Raw genomic sequence first — 21780 nt, forward strand, 5'->3', positions numbered from 1 at the left:
AAAATAAACCTTCCACCAGTCTATTCCAACAAACAGTACAGTTTGAAATGGTGACAGCATCTTTTTGAAGGAAAGAACAAATAGTTTTAAAATTTAAAACTCCATGCAGGGGCAAAGAAAGTTTCCCCAATTGCAGTAACACATAAAAACAAAAGGGGGCGCAAAAGGTTAGTCTTCATTCAAACTCCATGGTATGAGTCAGATGTGGCATGTTAGAAACATGATGATTTCATTTCAAATGCAACATAAATGCATGTGTTTTTGTCTTGTATACAATGTAAAAACATATATGATTAGTAGATTGACATGTTGTAACATTGATTTAACTAATCAAAATAAGTTAAGCAATTTTCAACTTATACAAGTTTCAAGTTATACAAGACAACGTATTTAAAGTCAGTTTAATGTAATTTAAGTTGAAATGACTTAAGTACAATCAACTTGAATGTTCAAGGCAGCAACTCTTTTTTTTTACAGTGATTGTGTGGTAACAGTTTATAAAAGCAATAAGGTACTTGAGGCTAAAGGGGTTGCAAAAATTTAGAAATCTGAATTCAAACATTAATATACTTTGTGTGATAATCAAAACATTAACATACTTTGTGTGATAATCGAAACATTTAATGAATATTTATTTAATAATTCTTTTCAGCGGTCAATGAGTGTGCAGTGAATATAGTGTAATCAGAGTGAACAATAAAAGCTTCAGACAACAAAATCAAATGTTAGAAGAACAGTTTAATCATACATAGTCACAATTCTGCTTCGGAAAAAAGAAAGAAAATCTGTTTTCCTCACCTAACATCTGGAAATGTACATAAGGCCACCTGAAAATGTACATGACTTTGACAGTGTGACAAAACTCATATGTTCATATTTATATAATTGACAATATCTTACAATTATTTTGCTTACAAGTTAGTGGCTGCTCCAAAATACAGCACTCCTTTATACAAAAATAATTCTTGTCGTGTGAAATTTCCATGGTAGCAGGTAGGACCAAAGACAGCCCCATGTTTTTTTTTTTAAATCATTCATTTTTAATTATTTTATTCAACTGCCACAAGTCAAAATGACAATGTCAACAGAAGGTGTCACTGCTCCAGGTACATAAAGAGGCTGACCAAAAACTGATTAAAAACAAAACCCTCTTGATATTGTGATGCATAAAAAGATTTTTTTTTTTAAATAATGCTTGTTCAAAGAAAACTGTATACATTATATTCAAAGGGAAAGGAGTGATGAATATTCACACATCAAAATGCACATTTTGCTAATTTTTTCTTCCCCAAAAAGTGTAAAAGACATTCCATTTACAGCATTAACGTTTACAAATGTACAACTGTACAGACAAAATAAAAGCAAATCACTATGCAATTTAGCCTGTCCAACAACTAGATTTTTTTTTCTTCTATTCAACTAATAAACTTACATTTAACTCCACATATACTACATGTATTCTACATTTATTCATATGAAGCAAAAGAACGAAAGCCATTAATATATTAGCCATACAGAAAAATTGTGCAGAAGACGGCAGCCCCATGTCCATTCTCTGAAAAAGTACTCTCCTGCGCTCAATTTACACATTTGAACGCCGAACATTTGACCCGACCCCACAACATCTCACGTTCATGAAATCATTTCTGTTCTACATGTTCTGAAGCAAAACATCCTGGGATGACACCAAAGACGGACGTCGCCCACCTACCTCTAGATTTTGCTCATCTAAAAACTTAATGCCCTCTCCCCCCACACCCGAAAAACAGCAACAATTTCATATTTACTTTTACATAAAGAAGCTATACATTTTGCCTAAGCTATTACAATGTAAATAGATGATAATCAGTACACAACCATACTGTTTCTAGGGCAGTGTTCAAAAAAACTACTCGATCGAATATGTTCAACAAACATGACAAAGAAAAATCATTCCGTTAAAACATTAAATCCAGACACAGCATGCCAAATTTCCCCACGCCTTCATGTCTTACAATATCTCCCATGCACCAAAATATAATTTTTTTTCCAGGTTTCATCTGTCTACATTGTATTGGTCTCATAGCTGTATAAAATGGCAGGAGCTCTGGTGTCCTCAGACGTCATTCGAAACACAAAAACCGAGACAATAGCTATGTGTGGAACAGACTTGATCAGTGGGATGTAGAGTATATTGCAGCCACACGCATGCTCTTTAAAAAAAGAAAAGAAACACTCACACCAAAGATGGAGCAGTTAGTAAAATGAGGGAGGGAAAGAAAAGAGATGGCATGTGCAGCCACGTCAAAGCACGTCCGGATGATACCACTCCCATTTAAAGGCAGCAAACTGTAGGCAGCAAGGCTCTATGATTGGTTGTGGATTTCTTAACCCAACTAACTCAATGGCATGGCAGACTTGACGTCTACAAGCAAGTTACGTGAAGATCAAGCTGACTGGTTCATTATTTTTCATCAGCAGCTTTGGCTTGTGTACCATAGTGCTAAAACAGGGCTTAAACGTACCACACTTCTTAACTGTGCCATTAAGAGGTCTGGATATAAAAACAAAAATAGAATAGGAAAATCATTAAAAAGGATCACTCAGTTTGGCCTTATAAAGTCACTTGCTGGTGTAAATTGTAAGAACTGTAAATTTTCAGCAAACTTTTCTTTTTCTACAGAGAATGTACAAGGTAAAAAAAATGTACAAGATATTTACTAGAAAACAAAAAGAAACAGTCAGTTACATCAATTACATCATAAACGAGGGTGTTGTGCTTTACCCAGGAAACAGCTTAAAAATGGGGGTAAAAATGGAGACTGCATCAGGGACTGGTCAGATGCGTTATTTTCCTTTCATTTTTTGGTAAAACCCCTAAAGGCTACGACAGAGAACTCCACGGTGGAGGAGATGCCATAACATATGTGGTTTTGAGGAAAAGGGGCGAGGGTTGGGTGTCAGGCCCCTACATAAGGCCATTGGTGGGTCCCCCAATGGGGCCTAGGTCTGATCCGCTCTTCATGTAGTACTTCTCCAGCTTAGCCAGGATGTGTTTTCCATATGTGTATTTACGGAGAGTGGCAATATGGGGCCGGATCTGGAATTGACAACATGAATTGTTTAAAAGGCATTAATCATTCTTTTAATTTTTATACTGATTTGACAAAGCAAGGGTTTTTCCTACATTGAAAATTTTTTGGCGGCCGCCAAAACGATTTTTTGTCCCGCCAAAGCCTTATTTGATCTGTAATTGGGTTTTGTGAGTGAAGCAGGCTACTGACGGAGTGACGGAGAGAACGATCACAGCGCCCCACCCCCACGCGGGCACTCTCCGTCTTCAGTTCTGTCTTTGCTCTCTCCCTCGCATCAAAATCAACTGATCCTAAAGGTCGGAAGACCGAATCCATGTTTCACGTGGTGCATTCGGAGAATATTTTTGCTGAATTAGCGCTGGGTGTGAATTGCAGTAAAAAAAAAGTTGCCTTATCTTCTCTTACAACTTGTGACAAGCATCAACTTGTCACAAAGTTGATGACATAACTAAGTAAACGCAAAAAAAAATAAAAATAAATAATTATCCAGTTTGAAGTGTTTTTTTTGTGTGTTGACAAATCTTTCGTGATGTCCTAACAGCCAGGATTCCCACACAACACGTCCGCTAAAGTCAGATTCGCGACCTAATGACTCCTTTGAGCCGATTCATTATAATGAATGGTTAAAGCAATTGGTCTGCCCGTCAGTATCTGAATCGGTGTATAACAAATCATTACTTAGAAGAACATACACATCTGAAATGAGAAAGTAAGTGTGCTTACCTCATTTAGCAAGAGTGTTAAGTAAAATTTAGCCTTAATAATCCACAGTATGTATAGGCCTATGACAATGTGTAGTAAATTACCTATAAAATCATTTAGTTTAAAGTTAGACTGGAGTGAGATGAAACTAGATCAAAGCACAAATCAAGCTGTTGCTAGCTAGCTGCTAATTTTATATGGTAAAAAATGATGGCCCCAAAAAAAAGAAAATATTTGTACATAGATAAATTTCAAATCAAATAGATCACATTTCAAATATACTTTGGTATCGATGATGTTTACATATAAAATAAGTTGTAATCGCTTTCTTTTACTATCTAGCCTGACAGTGATTTTTCATGAATAAATAGGATAAGAAAAAAATCACAAACTGTTTCTTTGTATTTATTTTAAATTTAACATTATTGTCAATATTGGGCTTGCGGATCATGTGGGTACTGGGGCACTCTTTGCTGTGTGTGGATGACCATGTCGGTCAGCCACCATCGAAGACCAATTTTGACCCAGGAAAAACCCTGAAAGCATTCTCTGCTTATACCTTGTGCATTATGATCTTGCGCTGGGCGGGCTCAGCCATGTCAATCATCCGTTGCACCACATAATTTGCATACTGGTCCTTCATCATGGTGTAGAGGGCACTGTGAGGGCCGTCCTTCTGACAGCAGACTTCATCGATGAGCAGGGCCCTCTCTGCACGGGACGAATGAATCACACACTTCTCTACAACATTACTGTAAGAGACGGACATGTATACAAAAAAAAACAGGGAGGTCAATTAATTGATTCGGGAGACGTCTAAAACAACATCAGCACTGAATTCTATAAAGACTTCAATGAACAGAGCTAGTGGCATTTGAAGTTAAGATTGAGGCTTCACTCTTACATTCTATGTAACAAAGAATTACATCATGCCAAATAGCAAAGAAATAAATCTGAACCTCAGAAAGAAGATGGCAGATGTTCATCTTAAAGGGGATAAGCTATACAGCAAATTTGAAGCGTTCCCACAGTGTCTAGAACAGCTTTACCTTCCATCATAGCAAAGTAGAGAGAGAGACGTTGTTAAAAATAAACCTGTGTGTGGTTGCAAGTGCAAGATTTAGTGCCCTAAATTTTGGACAGGAAATATAGTTGCTAAACTGCCCTCTTCTGGACTTAAAATGACAAGGTAGACTGTTGTGTGGGATCTTCATCGTAGAGAACTTCAAATACAACGCACAAAAAAACTCCATTACTCGCACAGCAATACAAAGCAAGACTGGAGTTTGCCCATTAATATTTAAAAGATGGGGATGAGTTTTGGAAGTCTGTCATGTGATCTGGTAAAACAAAACTGTTTAGCCACATAGATGTAGCTTTTGTTTGGCCAAAGAAAGGTGAGGCCTTCAACCCTAAAAAAGTGAAAGCCCATTCCAGGGCCCAGTTTCATGCCAGACCGCCATAAAAATTCATTAGGACCTTTTGGATGCAGCAGCAGCGTCGGCTGAAACAACGATGTGTCACAAGAAACCATCCAAATCCATTAACTATGCAAATGTATTCCACATGGGGGAAAGAAGGGTGGGGCTCACTGCAAAAAAAGTCTTCAGCCTGTTTCCTTCCAATTGGCCTTTTAAAATTTTAGAGTCCATAAAAAGATTGGTACAGTAAAATGTTCAGTCTTTGCATATAGCAACAACCTTTAACATAAGCTACCCTGGAACATGCAAGCCAGTCGTAGTTTGACGTGGCCGAGAACGCATATTCTCAGATCATTCAAAGCAAAAAAAATTATTTGCTTCATAACATTAAAATCGATCAAATACATAAAATAGCTGCTGATAGTTTTTGTCAGAGACGGATGCAGTTGTGACAAATCTTTTTGGATTGGCTTTTTGGATTTAACACGCTTTATTTTCCTCATTTGTTTGAGATAAAATTATATGAGATATTAATAAATGGTACTTACAAAAATCACAAACATGACACTTGTAGATAAAATAGGGCTGTAACGATACACCAAACCCACGATTCGGTTCGTATCACGATTTTTGACCCACGATTTGATATAAACCTCGATTCTTTTTAAGGGAGTATGGATATAAACAGACGTTTCAATATATTGGTATTAAATGCATTTTCTGAGAATTTATATTTCAAGTTTTGTCACGTCCATAACGCTGGAATTGCCCAATTTGAAAGAATTTATCCTCAACTAGTTTTGTGGTGTAGGTCTACGTATTTTATAATGTTAACTTCAAGTAACATGTTATTTGTGTATTTTACCTTTCTGACAGCAATGGAAACTCCAACAGCCTTCCATCATTTGACACACAACTTATTTTTGACAAGCTGGTGATTCAAGATGCTATATTTTCCTAATCCTTTTTTTTCCTAAAACTTGATTATAGTATTACATTGTAGGCAATACATAATTATATATATATATATATATATATATATATATATATATATATATATATATATATATATATATATATATATATATATATATATATATATATATATTAAACTTGATTTAGCTAGAAAAAGGAACTATAGAGGAGCATTTTGCTAAATACTATTTTTTATATATATATATATATATATATATATATATATATATATATATATATATATACATGTATATGTGTATATGTGTGTGTGTGTGTATATATATATATATATATATATATATATATAAACATAATATATATATATATATATATAAACATAATATATATATATATATATATATATATATATATAAAATAGTATTTAGCAAAATGCTCCTCTATAGTTCCTTTTTCTAGCTAAATCAAGTTTAATTACATTGAATTGCTTCTTTTAAGGAAACATTACATGACATTGTTTACAAGGTGTGTTATTAACATCTTTCTGTGCTAGAAACAATATGGAGCCCCTAAAGAGACATGGTGATGTGAAAAAAAAAAAATAGATGGGAGGATATATATATATATATATATATATATATATATATAAACATATATATAATATATATATATATATATATATATATATATATATATATATATATATATATATATAAAATAGTATTTAGCAAAATGCTCCTCTATAGTTCCTTTTTCTAGCTAAATCAAGTTTAATTACATTGAGTTGCTTCTTTTAAGGAAACATTACATGACATTGTTTACAAGGTGTGTTATTAACATCTTTCTGTGCTAGAAACAATATGGAGCCCCTAAAGCAGGGGTGGGCAAACTTTTTGGCTCAAGGGCCACACTGGGTTTTAAAAATTTGACAGAGGGCCGGCCCAGTAGCAGATTATGAAGCACGATCTCATGAAAGTGCGTATCTATACCACACATTTTATTTCTCGTGCCATTTATATGCCAAAAAAGGTTTTTTTTTTTTTTTTTTTTTTTTTTTTTTTTTGCGTGCATGCTACACACTGTAAACCCCTTGGTTAGGATTAGGGGTGTGGAGTGCGTGCCTATTACACGCCATAAAGTGCATATCATATGCACGCGAAAACATATTATGCACTACAAATACAATTCGTGGTATTCGCACTTTCATAAGATCGGGCTGAGCAAACAGACAATGTTGTGGCAATGTCTGTGCGAAATTCAACAACTGAGAGACGACATTCTGACAATAATTTTTTTATGCTAGATATCCCCCATTTAGCATGTTATGTTTTGATGTTAATTTTTAAAGATGTTAGATAATTATAGCCTATACTTTTTAAATATTGTTTATCCTTATTATTATTTAATGGCCTAACAGTAAATTAGAAACAAAACATCTGCAAGTGTACACTTAGAAGAGTAAAAATTACAGGTTACGTTAATTCAACTTTATTAAAACTGAATGGCAATTTGCACTTCCAAAAGTCATACATTTGTGGAAATAAACGAATATACAAATTTATTTTAAGAATAATTAAATAAAACATAAAAGGCAAAGGGAGATCAGAACATTTAATGAAAAAAAAACGGGTTCTGTACATGGCAGACAGGGGAGCGTAGTCGAAAGCCGGACGATAAAGGTCGGTAAACGGAATCGGGCAGGATACATCCACAAATCCAGAGGAGCAAAGAAACTAAATAGCAGACAAATCAAAGGAAAAACTAAGGTGTGCAAGCGGTTACCAAACATTTTTTTTCTCATTGAGTTTCCAAAAAAGGAAAAAACATTAACGTGCAACAAGTCTATGCACTTAAGTCGCTGTCTGTTTGGTTTCCATGGTGACGCGTCATTGCTTGTTACGTGACACACCGCAGCCACAACAGCGCTGAATGAATGATGATCTGCTTTTATGTCATTTTTCCTTTTTTACATTTGTTAGCTATGGCATGCAATATCTGATATTCCGATTGTCAAATATATGCAACGCAATATATATATATATATATATATATATATATATATATATATATATATATATATATATATATAACGCAAAGTATTGCAAGAAAAAAGGCAAAATTAATGCGATCTTAAGACAATTTTTTTAAATACTCGGCGGGCCGGATTAAACAGCCTAACGGGCCGCATGTGGCCCGCGGGCCGTAGTTTACCCACCCCTGCCCTAAAGAGACATGGTGATGTGAAAAAAAAATAAATAGATGGGAGGATATATATATATATATTAGGGCTGTCAATCGATTAAAATTTTTAATCGCGATTAATCGCATGATTGTCATGAGTTAACTCGCGATTAATCGCATTTAATCGCACGTTTTTTTATTTGTTCTAAATGTACCTTAAATTAATACTAATACTCTAATCAACGTGGGCATGGATAAATAGATGCTTTATGCAAATGTATGTTTATTATTGAAACCATAGTCAATATAGAGCATAAGGAGGAGACATGTTTCAAAGGTCATAGATGTTTTTCAAAGAACTTGTTCATGTCTATTAGACATGTAGAAAGAACAAAAAAATGCCAGGTTACCATTACTTCTCTTTCTTTGCACTGAGCAATTTACTAACACAAACATGATTAGATTTTTGCATGACAGTGCCAGCTCTTCTAAAAATGCTAAATGTAGGCTACATTAATTATTTATTATTACATTGTAGTTTGTCTCTCTCTGTGCCCATTTTGATGAAGCTAAATTCTCAATAAAAATGTTTTCATTGGTATATTTTACTGTTTCTGTTGTCAACGGAATGAATTTGAAATGGTGACTGAAACGCGACCCATTAAGACATAACCAGCTCTTCCTTCTAAGATGTTAAGTTAATCTGCACAAAAATTCTGATAATCGAGCCGTCGTCTGGTGAAATCAAATACACATAAGATAAAGACAATATCTGTGCTCTGATTTCGGCTATACTTGTAAAATTAGAGAAGCAACATAATATCTGTGAATTAAAGAGCTGCTCCTCCGCGCGAGACGCAGAGAGAGAGAGAGAGCGAGAGAGAGAGAGAGAGAGGCGCGCGCGCGTGCTAAGAGAGCAGTACCGGCATTACCGGTAGATTCTCAGAAACTAAATAAGGTTTGGGCGCTTTGTTGAAGGGAAAAAAAAATCGCTAAAGGGGTCTGCAATGTCACCAAGTTGGCAACACTGTGTATCTCCATTTCTCCAACTAGGGGTTGGGCCACGGGTCAAACAGAAAATACGCGCTGCGTTAATCGCGCGTTAAAAAAATTAGTGCCGTTAATATGATTTTGCGTTAACGCGTTATTAACGCGCTAACTTTGACAGCCCTAATATATATATATATATATAATATATATATATATATATATATATACACACACACACACACACACATATACACATATACATATATATATACATTATATATATATATATATATATATATATATATATATATATATGTATATATATATGTATATATATATATGTATATGTGTATATGTGTGTGTGTGTGTGTGTATATATATATATATATATATATAAAAAAATAGTATTTAGCAAAATGCTCCTCTATAGTTCCTTTTTCTAGCTAAATCAAGTTTAATTACATTGAATTGCTTCTTTTAAAGAAACATTACATGACATTGTTTACAAGGTGTGTTATTAACATCTTTCTGTGCTAGAAACAATATGGAGCCCCTAAAGAGACATGGTGATGTGAAAAAAAAAAAAAAAAATAGATGGGAGGAAAAATATCTCGTAAATAGCAAATGTTTTATGCGATATTCCAATTTAGTGCACAAGTTAAACTTGCAGCTTTGGATGGAAACAGTGTCTTTGAAAGATCTAAATATGGGATTATTTTTTTTTTTTTACTATCAATTGTTCTTGATATTGTTTAAAAAAAAAACTGTTTTTTTACTGTAATACCATAAAACAATTACTTTGGAAAATTGGAAGAAGTGCTGTAAAACCCATTTTAAGGAAATATAAATTAAAAAATAAATTATTTAAATTGTATTAGTTATATTTTAAAATAATTTTTATAGAAAGAAAAACTTTGACCTTGCAAATTTCCTTTTGAGACTGACCTTGCAAATTTATGCTGACTCAGAGCCAGAACCTTCCCTCTGACCTCTGCCACTATCTTGCTCTTGTCCTCTGGACGCCCATGCTCCAAAACATGCTGGATCACATAGTTACCGTACTGATCCTGTAGGTGAAGACAGGCACAGGAGAGTGGATAGGAGAAATAAAGAACATGTATAATATTACCATAACACTTCATAAATAAATAAACCTAAGACAGAACAAGAAATGAAAGACTAGTTCAACAAGGTTGAGCAAGGCTTTAAACACATCCTCACAATAAAACAACTGAACTCATTTCAATAATAGGCCATTGATGAAATAATACTCCCACTTTATCCAAGCAATGATTTACCCTAATAATTGCCATTTGGCAAATAACCCTTTAAGAAACCACACAGCACCCACTCAAATACACACACCAACATTTAACTGGAAGGTGGCATAAAAGTGCAAGTCAATGTCAATAGCTCAATCACGATGTAGCATTTGGTTTAAACCCGCTGTCTTTCCTAACTCTAGAGTAATCCCTCAAATTGGAAGGAGTGGTCACTACTTTGTTTTGGGTTGGTTTATTTGCACAAGATTAGTTAAACTATTAAGGATGCACACTAGAAATCAAAGTTGTTGGTCTGAGGTACTCTGAGTGGAGCAGAAAGAGAAAACCATTGAAAGTGCCAGAAACACAGAATTTCTGAGATTAACAAAACAAAAAAAGTTTCATTCATATGTAGAGAGAAAAATAGACCTTACTAAAGGCATACATGGCATACTAAGGGCGTACATGGTGCGATTTTTGCTGTTTTACAAGCTTGCAGATTATTTTTTTCACTCGGGAGAAACCGCGTGGAAATCGGTGATGCTCGCATGGTCACAGCTCGCAGCTTGCGAGAGGAATTACGAGCCGAGCACGTTACGAGCACCTTCTGACCTCCCTATAATTTTTAAATATGTTTAAAAAATTCGGGGATTTGGCCCGATTTTCACCAGCGTATAGGCTGGTCCCCTATTGCCAAATCATACACAACCACGTCACAGGCTAGATCGATGGGGCTATACCTCAGTGGCAGCAACCAGACAGTGTGCGCTATATACACTGTCTGTCTCTCTCTCTCTCTCTCTCTCTCTATTTATGTTGAAAGGAATGGCTACTGTTCTCTGCTTTTCAACAAATCATTTGCACACACATTTCTGTCATTTTTCTATCTGAAGCTATAGTTGCCTGCAACATTGACAGCTCCGGTCTCTGTATTTAGCGCGAAAGCTCACGTGATTGCCGACGGCTCCGGATAAAATTTGTGCAGGACAGTCGTGCCGTGTACCAGCTGCTTTGACGCAATTATCAGGTTAACTGACTCGTAACGTGTGCAATATCTCACGTCCTCCCGAGAGTCCGAACTCGCATCGTGTACGCCCCCCTTAAGAGAAATATCACAATTTAGTTTGACAAAAACAAACAAGGCTGTGAGGGTACAAAGAAAATGTTAGGACTCAAGCATGGCTGGATGGCCCTGGGCCAACTGATAGGACTGCCACTGCCCCTACTAAGCTACTGCTATGTTGTCTCTTTCTTACATTCATGTGCCTTAAAACCTAAGAATTTGGTTTTAGTTGACTGAACAGCATGTTGACATATTCATTCATGATAACTAGTGAGATATTTTATCTGCCATTAGCCAGGACAAACAGCATCAATTGCTCAAGCAATGGCATGAGTTTTGGGTGGGACTGTGTCAGGCTGCTCTCTGTCAATTACAGTGATAAACTGTAGCCAATCACAGGCATGTCTGTTCATCAAACTCTCTGAATCGTCTCATTAGAACTAACAAAGGGCAGACATGATATAAATAAGAGCTTTTATATAGCGCTTATTTTTATAGCTGTTATTTCTGCAAAGTGAGCTCAGTGAGCTTCTGCTGAACTTGTAATCGAAGTGAGTTACAGCTTCAATGATTAAAAAGGGAGCCATTTTTGCTCAATATAAGGACCAATAGTCATGTACACAGAGCAAAGTAGTGAATCCGCTAAATTATCGTTACATTAAACAGTCCCCAAAGTGTGATGACTGACATAGTAATAACCATATACGCTGAAAAAAGAATCAGATGTGTGCATTATGTCTTGCAGTGTAAACAAAGACTGATAATAGACCTGGCCACAGCAACATTGACAAAAATCAGTGTTGGCTGAGTATAGGGCTTTTCATACTGCGTTTAACCCTGAGTTATCATCATTCTAAACAGCGTTTTTAACCCCAGGTAAAGGAGAGTTTCACACTTGTAATTTAGAAGAGAAAAGCTTATGTTTAGTAGCTTTAATAAGCCTCTATTAGTTTAATAAAATAATTAAATAGTAAAAAAAAAAAAAAAACATGTGCAAATTTTTTTAATGATTTTTTTTTATGATACCTTATGGTATCGAAATTGTTATTGGTAACAAAGTTTCATAAATTTTACTAGTACTGGTACAAACTATTAAAATGTTGGTCTCATGACACCACTATATACTTCTATATCTCACAGCTTTGTTATAGTCTAACAAACAGGTATTTGTAATGAATAAGGCCTAAATAGCATCAGGATTGGATTTTAGGCAGACAGGGCAGGTGGCAGCCAGGAAGGAAGAAAGTTGTGTAAGGAAAAGTGTGAGTGAATGGAACCCTGCAGAGCAAATAGCAACTGGAGAAAAAGCATCTAGGTGTTAGACACAGGCTGGTTAGGAAGTAGACGAGGATATGCCAGGAGGTTCTTGTGAGTGGGAGGAAGGCGCGTGACTCTGACCTTGAACAGTGCATCGCTGGACACTGTATAAAATGTTTTGGGGGTCATCTCCAATGAAACGCCTTGATACTTCTAGATAAAATAAGTGAGGGGAGCAAGGGGTGGGTAATGTTTTGCATCATCAAAATCCATCAGCACATCTAACTGGATATAAGAACATCCTTCATAGCAACTGAATGCTACATCAAAGTAGGCAAAAGGTATAAAATGAACAAACAGGTCATGCAGAAAAATGTCATGCAATCGCGTCCACCTTACCCCAAAAAGTACTACAACCCTGAGTGTTCTCATTGCATGGCCTCCTTTCAATTCACACACAAGGTATGATGAACAACAGTGTATTTGTCTATAAAGAGAACAATCTCAAAACATAATTTTTGCAATGGGGTCATCTTCAAAAGGCCAAAAATCCCACAACTTATTAGGTATTACACTTGGTTTGCTATGAGACAACATTTTTAGGCATCATAGGGACATACTGTTCCAAAGTCTAGGGTGAAAAGTTATGCTGGCTTTTTAGTTACCTGATTTTGACTACATGGAAGTATTGCATGCATTTAATAAGGCATACCACTTGCCACCAACTTTAGTAGTAAATAATATTTAATTAAACTAAAAGCTACTGGACATTAAAAAAGGTCTTTGAGTTGATGTCCCTCATCGATTTCTCAATAGGAAAATAGAACTGTAATTTTGCGGGAACTCTAAAAGCAGAGTTGTGTTATTAACAACATGCTGACATCAGACTGCACTGGAATCAACTGAGCATTAGTTGAGTCTCATATATTGGAGTAAGCACTGTTGTCCATTTCTAATCAGTCACAGGTTAGGATGCAGCCTTAGGGGCCATTCACACAGAATGCTTTTGTGTTTAAAATGCAAGACACAGGGCCTGGAATGAAGTAAACAAGGTCTAAAGACAGATTTTTACATTTACAGATTTAACATGAGAGCCATGTTTTTAGAATGTTGGGTCTTGCACTAGATGCAGCCAAAGGTGCTATATGCAAGCGCAAGTCTGTCTAGCGTCTGTTTATAAAGAAAAGCTATGGAAAAGAAGCACAATGTAACAAAAACAAGTTCTGTGTAAACAGCCCTTTGGAAGACCGTTGCCAATATAGGTTAATGACTTAAATTTTGCCATTTCCTACTAGAATTATTTTTTGAAACATGAAAAGATGCCATACAATAAGAACCTAACTGCAGTAAGAGTGGTACACATCAGAGTTTCCTTTTTGGATGACAGGTTGGGGAAGTCATACCTGTCCCAGCTGCTCAGAGTGCTGGTGGAGTTCTTCCAGGATGGGTAGGGTCTGCTCCTGGGTACAGTGCTCCAGGATACGCTGGATCACCCGACAGCCATACGGATGAGTGGACAAAACAAACACCTACACACCAAAAAAGGACATAAAACACTGACACACATCCTGGTGCATCCCTAGGTCAATAAAAAAAGATTACAACATTGATCACATCTGCAACAAAATTTGTGATTTTATTAACTACCAACATCTAGGGTCGGTGAAAAATCTTTTGGCATAATATGAGAATTTCCTTTTTATTTCATTTTTTTGGGGGGATTTTACATCAAACTAAAAATACATAACAAATGTAATCAACTAACTAGCTAGAACCTTATGTAGAGCTAAATTCATCCTAAGTTAATACTCATCTTTACTTATTTAGGATACTCTGCATTTTTGCATTAGTCTGTGCCTTAAAAACTCATCTGACCAACTAGCAGCAGTTAGATAAGGGATAATCAGTCTTATTCTTACATTCTCAAATTAGAGTAATCTATTTTTAAGTCAGTTATGCTTAAAACTTAGTTATGTCTTAAAAATTAGATGACTAACCTTTAAAACTAGTAGTACTAGTATTAATACTAGAAGTAGTAGTTTAAGCAACAGGCTTCAGGTGTAAATAACAGAGCAGTCCTACCTATTGATATATTATAAAGCAAGAAAATGTATTTACAAAGGTTTAAATGTTACAGCAAAATCTCACCTATTTTCCTTCTTTTAATTTAATTAGCACATTCTTAAGAGACTACACTAGAGACTAGAAAGGTTCTTAAAGGAACTTAACAGACATGCAGTAATATTCAGCTATATTTTGTCTACCACAACCATGTGTGAAAATCCCGTTTCTGGGCTTTATAACAAGCATGAGTGTCTGTGGAGATACCTGGCCTTGGAAGGCATCAATGATGAACTGAAGAGCTTGGGGTTGGACACACTCAATACATTTCTGCACCACATGGTTTCCGTTCTGATCTTTCACACACTTCAGGACGTGGCCATCCAACTCCCGTACGATGTCACTCTGACACATGAAAAAGAAAAAAAAATCTGAGAACTACCACCATTTCTAATCATCAAGATCATTGTCAATATAAGATCTTGACCAAAAATTGATGCAGCTCTTGATTGAAATAACATCACATCATTTATTTCTATCAATAGAAGTGCAGAGTGAGTTTGAAAAACTTGATGCAAATTACGCTTTATATATATATATATATATATATATATATATATATATATATATATATATATATATATATATATATATATATATATATATATATATATATATATATATATATATATAACACCCTGCTATTTTGCAAGTTCTCCCACTTGGAAATCGTGGAGGGGTCTGAAATTGTCATCGTAGGTGCATGTCCACTGTGAGAGACATAATCTAAAAAAAAAAAAAAAAATCCAGAAATCACAATATATGATTTTTTTAACTATTTATTTGTATGATACAGCTGCAAATAAGTATTTGAACACCTGTCTATCAGCTAGAATTCTGACCCTCAAAGACCTGTTAGTCTGCCTTTAAAATGTCCACCTGCACTCCATTTATTGTCCTAAATTAGATGCACCTGTTTGAGGTCGTTAGCTGCATAAAGACACCTGTCCACCCCATACAATCAGTAAGAATCCAACTACTAACATGGCCAAGATCAAAGAGCTGTCCAAAGACACTAGAGGCAAAATTGTACACCTCCACAAGGCTGGAAAGGGCTACGGGGAAATTGCAGCTTGGTGAAAAAAGGTCCACTGTTGGAGCAATCATTAGAAAATGGAAGAAGCTAAACATGACTGTCAATCTCCCTCGGACTGGGGCTCCATGCAAGATCTCACCTCGTGGGGTCTCAATGATCCTAAGAAAGGTGAGAAATCAGCCCAGAACTACACGGGAGGAGCTGGTCAATGACCTGAAAAGAGCTGGGACCACCGTTTTCAAGGTTACTGTTGGTAATACACTAAGACGTCATGGTTTGAAATCATGCATGGCACGGAAGGTTCCCCTGCTTAAACCAGCACATGTCAAGGCCCGTCTTAAGTTTGCCAATGACCATTTGGATGATCCAGAGGAGTCATGGGAGAAAGTCATGTGGTTAGATGAGACCAAAATAGAACTTTTTGGTCATAATTCCACTAAACGTGTTTGGAGGAAGAAGAATGATGAGTACCATCCCAAGAACACCATCCCTACTGTGAAGCATGGGGGTGGTAGCATCATGCTTTGGGGGTGTTTTTCTACACATGGGACAGGGCGACTGCACTGTATTAAGGAGAGGATGACCGGGGCCATGTATTGCGAGATTTTGGGGAACAACCTCCTTCCCTCAGTTAGAGCACTGAAGATGGGTCGAGGCTGGGTCTTCCAACATGACAATGACCCGAAGCACACAGCCAGGGTAACCAAGGAGTGGCTCTGTAAGAAGCATATCAAGGTTCTGGCGTGGCCTAGCCAGTCTCCAGACCTAAACCCAATAGAGAATCTTTGGAGGGAGCTCAAACTCCGTGTTTCTCAGCGACAGCCCAGAAACCTGACTGATCTAGAGAAGATCTGTGTGGAGGAGTGGGCCAAAATCCCTCCTGCAGTGTGTGCAAACCTGGTGAAAAACTACAGGAAACGTTTGACCTCTGTAATTGCAAACAAAGGCTACTGTACCAAATATTAACCCCCTGAGGTCGACGGTATCGCCGGCGATACCAGCTCGCTTTTTTTTTATCAGTGTAAAAGAAACTCATAAATACTCTGTTGACTTTGATTTTCCATAGGAGTTTCATACATCAATCGATTCTGTTAAATGTGTATTATTGTTGTGTATACTCACAATAAAAACAAAGTGTTGTACTTTTTGCCAAATAAAGAAAAATAAACACGAAGCGAGTTCTGCCTTCTCTCTGCCAGTAAAGTCCATTCTGAAACGCGTCCGAAAATGAACTGTAGCTCAGCGAATACTCAGTCAAACAGACACACAGGCATGAAGCTTGAATTCTCTTCTTTTAAATGAAGTAATTTATATAAAAAACAAATATTCTCATCTTGTGAAATCTGTATTAAAAGAGAGCGATTCCAGTCAACCTAATTACAGCTGATTCAGATGTAATGTGACTCCGCCCACGGAGAGCGTGCGCTATTCAAACGCAAATGGCTGAGGCAATCCACGCAATTCTGTGAACAAAACATCAGCTCGAGAAAACACACAAGTTTATTCAGATCATTACTTGTTTACACCGTCTTGCAGCGCTGTGAGGAATAATAATAATGGAAAATATCCCTCAGAAGTGCGGGTATATCGAGGAGCTAGCTGAGGAATACTAGTAAGTTTTTTTCCTTCACGAATTTCTTCACGTGGGTTTCTGTTTATGAATGAATGAACGGCAGAGATGCGCGCTGTTTACCACAGCTGGCAAAGACAGTTTAAATTTAAATCGCGTGTGTGAATGAATGATGATGTTTTAGCAAACTGTATTGCTATACTGAGATGAGTAAAAATCGACAGAAATATGTTGAAATAAAATGTAGGCTATTTGTATAAGCAACGTATTAAACTGAAAATTAACAATATGCCCTAATATTTCATAAAAACAACGTTACAGTCAGGCGTTTCTGTTTGTGAATGAATGTTTCGGTTTTAGCAAACTGTATTGCTATACTGAGTAAAAATCGACTGAAATATGTTGAAATAAAATGTATTTGTATAAGCAACGTATTAAACTGCAAATTAACATTTATATTTCTTATAATAAAAATGAAAGACCTATGTTACAGACATATGAAAGACAACATTTTGTTGATTAGTTTTGGATAGATTATACATTTTTACTGTAAAATATCTGTCACCTCAAATAAGCTTTTGTTTGCCAATATTTGCTCATGTTAAATATAGTATGTTTTGTCAAAAATAAAGTAATCAAATAATCAATCAAATCCTTAACTTTGAAATATGTATGATAAAATGTATACTTTAGTTTTTACAAAGAAAGGTTACACTTGAATTGTTGTTGTAATTGTAACCTTTTTTAATAAAATATATATATTTACAAGGTAGATGTAAAAAAACTATTAAAAGGTAAATATAAGCATTTTCTTTAAATAATTTTTATTGTGTTTTATTAGTGACAAATTTGGGGAGAGGATAAATATTCCAAAACTGAAAATACAGTATGAGAATTAACTGCACAATTACTAGACATGTTTTCCTTGGATATTATAGGCCAAATTGCAAGCACAATATGTGGAAAAATAAAAAAGAATTGAGATGCTTCCAACTGTTGCTCTTGCATTCTTGTGGCTCAGTGACTCACCTGAATGAATGGCTAATTAAGTATGCGGGCCCCATTGTCTCTTCAGATGTGAACCACTAAATATGCATGATCGTTGACGCCCACTCCGCATATTGCCTTTCCAAACAGAAAGTGCTTTGCAAAATTCAAATCAATGTATTGTGTTATGTGAATGATAAGGCAGGGTGATTTTCACATCATTTTGAAGAAAAAACACTAGGTGATGACATCCATTAGACAAAAGTCTTATTGGCACAAATTTAGAATGTGTTTTATGGCCTTATTTCAGAAACTTTAGTTTTTAGTTTTTTCAATAACCACGCATAAACATTATTCTCTCAAAAATGCAGACATGTACATTCTTGTTGCTCACATATTATGGTAGCCCTGTTTGTGCTAAATAGTGTGTAATTTTTTTTGCCATTAATATGTTTATAAGCAACTGAAAAAAGCACAAATGTCAGGGCATGTCAGAACATCTCAAGGACCCCAAAAACACCGTAGACCCCAGAGGGTTAACATTGATTTTCTCAGGTGTTCAAATACTTATTTGCAGCTGTATCATACAAATAAATAGTTAAAAAAAAATCATACATTGTGATTTCTGGATTTTTTTTTTTAGATTATGTCTCTCACAGTGGACATGCACCTACGATGACAATTTCAGACCCCTCCATGATTTCTAAGTGGAAGAACTTGCAAAATAGCAGGGTGTTCAAATACTTATTTTCCTCACTATATATATATATATATATATATACACAGTGATAAAATAATTGAAATAAATATTTATTTATTTATTTTATCTTAATTTTAGTTTTAAACATTTATATTACTATTTATCAGGTTCAAAAAGGCTCTTAAATTATTGGATGTAAATACCGTATTGTTCCGAATATAAGACAGCCCTGAATATAAGAAGTCAGAGGGCAAGTGCTAATCCATTACGCCGTATCAAAGCCATCGCTTAAAGGATATTGACAGTTAAGTGCGTCAGTACGTGGCCGAAATTAGAAATGATGGGCCTTGATGGTGGGTAAGTTCAGCTGTTTGGCGATTTCCAGTGCCTTCAGCTCCGACGGCTCTGGTTATGAGCAGCGGCAGCCCCTCCTTTCTTTTTTCGGCTATGTACTGACACACTTGCCTGTCAATTTCTTTGAAGTGGCTGCTTTTAGGACCATGGTAAGCTTTTCTTTGACTGTTAGCATTTTTAAGACTGTCTTTTTGGGCTCTAATGAGAGTTGTTTGACTCGGCTGCGTTTATCAGTCCTGGGGGGGAACACTCGCTTTACACGTATTTGGCACTCCGTATTGTTGTGGGTGCATTATTGACATGTAAAAGTCTAGACCCCGAAAATAAGACGAACCCATTTTTTCAGACGTATTTCCAAAACAAAACATTGTCTTATATTCGAAACAATACAGTAAGTCAGCTGGCCCTGATCAATTAGAATGTTTATTCTTAAAATTAGCTGCAGATTTTATAGCTGCTCCTTTGACATATTTTTATTCTTTTACTTTGTTTAAACGAAATTCCAAAGATCTGGGCCATTGTTAAAAGGAGGAGATCTCACAAAAATGGCAGATTTCTAAACTTTGCATTCTGTCAAAGGTTTTTGAAACTCTTATTAATAAACAATTGTCGACTTTTTTGAATGAACAATGTGTAAAGTGTAAAGTAAACAAAAGGCAACTTACAATTACCTGCTGGTCGGAGGAGATGGATTCCAGAGCTTTCTGGATCACACGACAACCATACATCTGCAGAGCCAGCGGCAACACATGGCCACGGATACGAGTCGCCAGAGCCAGTTTCTGATCTGCACTTCCGAACTGCAGCAGAAAAAAAAACAAGAAAGCCGTTACTTTCAAAGACAGAATAATAACACGCGTTAAATTTAGATTTCATTCACAGTACTTAATTTACAGTTTCAGAAGCATAATAACGATTGTTTTGTTTTTTTTAGATTGAGATTATATATTAGGGCTGTCAACAGTAATTGGGGTTGGCGTTTTTTTCTTATTTTTAATAAGACAAAGATAAAATAATTGAAAAAATATTTTTATATTTACCCACTATGGCCTACATGGTCTGTTTTTATTTTTTATATTATATTTTGTTCACTTGTAATGCTACGTTTTTAAAATATGGAAATTATTTTGGCTGCACTGCACAGTCACTTGCAAAATAGAAAAAACATGATAAAATCATGAATAGTGATTTTCCTGAAAAAAAAAAAAATCGTTAAAAATCGTTTAATCCTATAACCCTAAATGCGGCTATAACAGAACAGTTTTACAAAGCCACGTAAAAGTAAAAAAAATAAAAATGAAAAAATCTGTCATTTTTTTGACAGAAGTACATGAGCACCCGTGACAAAATGCGTGGAAGTGGGGAGTCCGCAGGAATTAGGGATTCCGGTCCCTTCTACGACAACCTGAATCAAATTTTGGGTGCAAGCACTTGTCTTGCAGATGTTGTTTAATGTGGAAGTGTGGACATGCAAAATGCACAAAAAGCTGGGATCGGAGTACTTTGAGGTTGTAATGTGAACAAGAAAGGGTCTGAAATCACTTCAATGCTGAAGAGGACCAAAGAAACAAAACAACAACAAAAAAACAGGTTCTCTTTTGAGTCCACTATATTGAGAACACCAAAAGGACTGAGGCTGCTTCCCTTTCTGATTTACTTTAAGTGACCTGGGTTTGGTTCTTTTAAAATGAACTATATATGGAAACACCCTATGCCTCGTAAAGCTTTTACAAAGAAGGTTTAAAGGCTTAGTTATCTTCTAAGCAGAAAAATGAAACCAACACAACACAGTGTTCTTTTCATCCAATTGCTCTTAACACAGATTTAAGTGTTTACTAAAATTTTGGCAGCTAGATAAAACAAATGTGTTAACTATTTTTGACCCCAACCAAGTCGACATTGTCCCCAAAAGATTTTTTAATGCCGTAAAAAAAAAAAAAAAAAAAGACATTTTCTAAATCGCAACTGCAAAAAATCATACTCTGAATTAGCAATTATCACTTTAGGTACAGAAATGGCTTTGAAAAAGTTGAATGGAATTATATTTTACGATATTTTCAAAGTTTTGTTGATAATAATTAGATAAGATTTTACTGATTGTGTTTTTGTACTGGTACCATGGCTGGTTT

The 21780-nt window shown here is 35.6% G+C and overlaps 1 protein-coding gene across 8 annotated transcripts in view; it reads right to left on the reverse strand.

Annotated features, from left to right (window-relative positions):
* Positions 1–723: 723 nt before the first annotated feature.
* pum2 (pumilio RNA-binding family member 2) overlaps positions 724–21780 on the reverse strand; it is a 251219-nt gene continuing 230162 nt past the window's right edge. For 3 of the 8 annotated variants that reach the window (XM_081379042.1, XM_081379041.1, XM_081379048.1), the window contains 7 exons: positions 20317–20451; positions 15212–15349; positions 14287–14412; positions 13025–13096; positions 10247–10368; positions 4336–4528; positions 724–3079 (listed from right to left, as the gene is read on the reverse strand). In XM_081379042.1, coding sequence (XP_081235168.1) covers positions 2948–3079; positions 4336–4528; positions 10247–10368; positions 13025–13096; positions 14287–14412; positions 15212–15349; positions 20317–20451 — 918 coding nt within the window. In that variant the 3' untranslated portion in view covers positions 724–2947. The remainder of the gene's footprint in view (positions 3080–4335; positions 4529–10246; positions 10369–13024; positions 13097–14286; positions 14413–15211; positions 15350–20316; positions 20452–21780) is intronic. The other 5 variants (XM_081379047.1, XM_081379046.1, XM_081379045.1 and 2 more) reach the window with 3 other exon arrangements.

This window comes from Scardinius erythrophthalmus (assembly GCF_964197995.2).
Source record: "Scardinius erythrophthalmus genome assembly, chromosome: 11".
Classification (NCBI taxonomy): domain Eukaryota; kingdom Metazoa; phylum Chordata; class Actinopteri; order Cypriniformes; family Leuciscidae; genus Scardinius; species Scardinius erythrophthalmus.